The sequence below is a fragment of the Macrobrachium rosenbergii genome, chromosome 1, assembly GCF_040412425.1.
Source record: "Macrobrachium rosenbergii isolate ZJJX-2024 chromosome 1, ASM4041242v1, whole genome shotgun sequence".
Taxonomy (NCBI): Eukaryota; Metazoa; Arthropoda; class Malacostraca; order Decapoda; family Palaemonidae; genus Macrobrachium; species Macrobrachium rosenbergii.
The window spans coordinates 72,906,589-72,912,255 of NC_089741.1; the positions used below are offsets into that span (position 1 = coordinate 72,906,589).

At 34.9% G+C, this 5,667-nt stretch overlaps 1 protein-coding gene across 1 annotated transcript; it reads left to right on the plus strand.

The window, feature by feature from the left end:
• Positions 1 to 4,295: 4,295 nt before the first annotated feature.
• On the plus strand, positions 4,296 to 4,640 carry LOC136840853 (uncharacterized). Its single transcript, XM_067107802.1, has one exon. The coding sequence runs from the start codon at positions 4,296 to 4,298 to the stop codon at positions 4,638 to 4,640; it is 345 nt and encodes a 114-aa protein (XP_066963903.1).
• Positions 4,641 to 5,667: the final 1,027 nt, after the last annotated feature.

The following is a 5,667-nucleotide window of genomic DNA, read 5'->3' on the forward strand; positions in this document are numbered from 1 at the left end:
ACGATTCCAGGTGCTGACAACATTTGTTAGTCCGTTATAAACGGCAATGCTTTGAAGTTAACAAACGCTAAAGCCGCGTCTCTACAATTTTGTACAATTTTCATAAAAAAGTACATCTGGTATATCTGTTACCGGTTGATTCTGAATTTGTCGGTAACTGGTCGCTTCGTTGTATGTTATATCATCAATTCGTTTTCTAACTGAAGAAATAAATTACACTTGCTTGGTAACAACTGTGATGGCTTGTAAGCGTTTATTGTCCGGAGTGTGATTAAAAGTTGCTTTAATTTAAAAGAATTAGGCCTAAACTACGGTGATGGAATCATTTCTCACTGAATATAACACTTGCTATTTGGTCGATTATTTTCCCATAAATTTTATAGTTCAATTTTATTTGTCTTAGCTTAAAAATATGACATACAGTAGTTGCAATATATTTTGATATGAAATACGCATATAAAATTTATGTCATACTTGATCTTTAATAGATTAATAATAAACTTTGAGGAACAGAGCAAAAGTGAGAGGGAGAGAGAGAGATAGATTTTGGTTTATATTTTTTGGAAAAACTTTCGTTATTTCTGAAATTCACTGACTTGAAATGCATTGCCACGAAATTCCGAATTTCATCGTAGATTCGTAGCGTTCTTTTGCAGTGCTGAGTGTTTGGCCCTCTGGCAAAAACACACGAGCATTTGTTAGGCTGAAACCAAAAGAGAACCAGACCAACTAATTCCAGTTTTCCATTAAGGATCTCTCCACTCCACACTTCTGGCAAGGGCATACCCAGCCTTGTTTACTTTCGTACAATGATAGATGATGAAAAATATATTAAGGATGGACCAAAGAAGGAAAGGTAATTGCATTTACAAGTAAAATATATTTAAAGTACGTTTTTTTGTAGTCCCAAATACACGCAGGCAAGTACAATACACACACGCACACACACACACACGCATATACACACACACACACACACACACACACACACACACACACACACACACACACACACACACACACACATATATATATATATATATATATATATATATATATATATATATATATATATATATAGCCTTACACACACACACACACACACACACACACACACACATATATATATATATATATATATATATATATATATATATATATATATATATATATATATATATATATATATATATATATATATATATATATATATGATCGACAATTAGAATTATGGAGAAAATATGATGAATATCATGAGCATAAAGATTTAGAAATTTACAGAGGTATTGATAATTTCTTTCTGTATCATTAAAACAAAAATGACAATTAGCTCATTTCCTCCCTCATCACTTTATTAGTCAGCTTTCTCCTATATCTAAGAAATAGAATGAACACAATTACAACCGCCTGGCTGGACCAATGCGTCACGTCCTCACAACTTCATGATTTTATTGTGACCTGAAACATTCGCTACGATCTTGCAACGGGCTATGATCACATTCCCTTACAGGTGTCATTCAGTACCCCATCTCTCCCTACCGTGATCCCCCTAGCTGATCGAACACCTGCTGTTAACTGGGATTTTAAAAACCAGCTGAAAACCAGATCCTCTAGGGAAACCACGGAAACCAGGCTGTGGGCAATAGTACAACCGGCGCGCGCCTTACTGTGCACTAACCCAAACTGTAGAAACGACCATCACAGGAGAGACCTGAAAGAATTCTATTCGAATCTAATAGCCGTTATGCTTGCCTCAGGCAGGGATACCTTTAGATCTCGTCAAGGCAACTCTTGTAATATACCTGGATGGAATGAATTGGTTAATGATGTTTATACACATTCAAGAGAAATGTTTTTACTGTGGAGGCAAAATGGTGGCCCGAGGGAACGACACTTTGCACTGGTAATGAGGCAGGTGAGAGCGCAGTTCAAACTTGCCCTTAAGCACTGCAGACTGAATGAAAAGCAACTAAGCTGATGCAATGTCTAGAAAATTAGAATCTGGCGATTACCCTCGTCTTTGGATAGACATTCAATCCCTAAAACCCAAAACTAAAAAGTTATCACAGAGAGTAGGAGACGCCGTCGGTGACGAGGCTATTGCAAGAATGTGGGGCGATCACTTCAACACTATCCTGAATTGCACAAACGATCGAGACTCCCGAAGGGATGTAGATAACATTCAGTTCATTTCGCCGATTGTATTACGCCAGGTAACATCAGCGATGCCATAAACACCCTACCTAGTAATAAAGTGCCCGGCTTTAATGGTCTACCTGCTGAAGCTTTCAAATTCTGCCATCCGATAGTTTACATTTTGCTAGCTGCTCTGTTCAATGCGTGTATAATTCACCAGTTTCTCCCAGACTCCCTACTCTTAGTTCAGTTCATACCATTAATAAAAAACAAACTAAAGGGTGCAGCTGACCATGGCAATTATCGACCGATAGCAGTTACTACAACTGAGTCAAAGATACTTGAGGCCTTTCTTCCAGTGAGACTTCTCCCCTTTCTATTAGAGATGTGACAGGAGTATCGGTATCGGCATCGGCTAATTTTTTAGATATTGGTACTCGATACCGGTATCGGTAAAAAATGGGCCGATACTTTTGTATCTAACTTTAGAAAATGCAATAATTTAAAACTTCAATCATAAGAAAGCTGAACAAATAATCAATTACATAATCTATTATAGTCACAGTGACGTTAGTTTTGCACTAACAGGAATGTACCATATACTGTATATATATACTATATATATATATATATATATATATATATATATATATATATATATATATATATATATATATATATATATATATATATATATATATATATATATATATATATATATATATGTTGTCAACACGCATAATCAGTCATTACGCCAGTAATGACTGAAATTTCAGTCATCACGCGTAATGCACTTAGGGATTTTGATCTTTCAGAGTGAGCTAACACGGCGAAACAGTGTAGGTGACTCACTGTTTCGCCGTGTTTAGTACTAGCTCCTGGGGATCAATGTCCCTAAGTGCATTACGTGATGACTGAAATTTCAGTCATTACGCGTAATGACTGATTACGCATGTTGACTGTAACATATATATATATATATATATATATATATATATATATATATATATATATATATATATATATATATATATATATATATATATATATATATATATATATATATATATATATATATATATATATATATATATATATATATATATATATATATATATATATATATATATATATATATATATATACACTTGGAGCAAAAAATTCTCATAACAGTATTTTCAGCAATTTCTAACTTCTAGATCAGTTTTCACAACTGTTGATATTTTATAATCTATATAGCTAAAGTAGACAGAAAAACAACACCTGTCGTCTTAGGACTTAGTGCTGTTTGCAACAAAGCTGTTTTATTTTCCTGTTTGAAAGGCATAATAAGGACCTAAACCAAATACTATTGATAAATATATAATTGATCTACTGCTAGGAAAATTATGTTAAGAGCGTGACTTTACTGCAGTGAACTTAAGGACGCATATTCATTGCTTAAAAATGTTTTTTTTTGTCTTTGATAGAGATAACCATTTTTAAACTTTCAAGCACATACTGTGCTTATGTTTATAATTCATATAGTAACAGTACCACATCGTAGAAAACAATCTGCACAGCAAGAGAGCAGAAATCTGATAGACAAAGGTAATGGAAATATCCAGAAAGAGCTTACTGAAAAGTACCGGTGTTGGTACCGGTATCTGTATCGGCTTTTCAATGAGTAACGGTATCTGTATCGGTATCGGCCAAAATTTTGGTATCGGAGCATCTCTACTTTCTACACACTACCTACTGACAGCCAGTTCGGATTTAAAGCAAACCTCTCAACCAACCACTGCATCTACATCCTGAAAGAATTGCTGAACTATTACGTATCATCAGCCTCTCCTGTTTTCCTATCTTTTGGAGATGTGAGAAAAGCATTTGACAAAGTAAACTACCTGAAGCTCTTCCTGAAGATGCACAAACAAGGCGCACCGCCATATTTAACTGGCATTTTATGCTGTTGGTTCTCTACACAGCAATTCTGTGTCAAATGAGGTAACGTATTGTCGTGTACCTTCGGCTCCCTAAACGGGCTCCGGCAAGGGGGCATTCTCTCTTCATACCTGTTTAATACGTACACAGATACCCTGAATATCAAACTGAACTCGCTCCCAATCGGATTCACTATCAACGAAAAAACAATAAACAACCTCTGTTGTGCTGACGATATGGTTCTGATTTCCACATCAGTGCAAGGTCTCCAGCGACTCATCGACACTTTCCGCCAATATACAGAGGAATTTGATATCCTATACAACGAAATCAAGACCCAGTACATGTCGCTGCTCCCGAGATCGCTTAAGCATATTGCAAAACCACAAATTTTCCTCGGAAATCATCGTCTGGAATTCATGCATGAATTCCCGTACTTGGGCCACATAATCACGGACAACCTAAAAGACACAGCAGATGTGAAACTGGGGCGTCGTGCACTATGTGCAACTGGCAACATGATTGCAAGGAGGTTTGCCTTCTATCTCCAAGACACGAAACTACTGCACTTCCGCTCGTAGTGCTACAGTATAGATGAGTGTTCCCTGTGGACGAAATATACCCGAGAGACCATGAGACGTATCACTGTTGTTGACAATGACATTCTAAGACGCCTCACAAACACTCCTCGCTATCACTCAGCCACGCAGATGTTCATAGAAAACTGCCTAGGTAATTTGAAAATCATTGTGAGGTGAACAATGTCCAGTCTGATCACCTGACTGAGAAACAGTTGCAATTCACTCTTACAAAGCATCCTAAGCAGTGAGACAAGAAGAAGATCTAAATTGTGGGAAAGATTGGGTAATGAGGCGTCTGTTTCTTAAATGACTTATTCTCTATTTTTGCAATTATTAAGCGTCATCTGCAGATTTTGTCATTATTATTATTATTATTATTATTATTATTATTATTATTATTATTATTATTATTATTATTATTATTATTATTATTATTTCTAGGTTTCTTGTTATTTTTGGTATTTTCTTTTTTTATTATTGTTGTGATTAATATCATTATAGAGTTTTGCTATTTTCAATTTTCGTATTTAGCCTTCTGGACCCGACTTCTGTAACCACCTAAGATCCCCAGCTGAAAAGTAATGGCATGCAATCTGTTTTTTTTTTTTTTATCTCAATATTATTACTGTTATTACCATTATTATGAATACTGTTTTTTATGCTTCTTCAGCAGCTGTGTGGATATTGCCGATTATTATTTTTATATATATCATGTTATCCTATGTATCTAGATTGTATGTATTGTATTTGTATATTCCATGCATATGCCCCACAGCTGAAATAAAGGATATTATTACTATTATTATTACCATTATATTTCCACATATGAAACGTTTCCAATATTGTTATAACTTTTAATGTAGTTCCACATGAAATTAAATGTCTTAGACTATACCCATTCAGAGAATAATTCTCTAAAAATTGATATTAGGGTAAAAACATGTGAAAGTGACACAAGTTTTCATAGAAACAAGGTGTCTGAGAGCCTCGTTGTAGGTTGAAAAAAGCTACTTATTACCCGGTACAC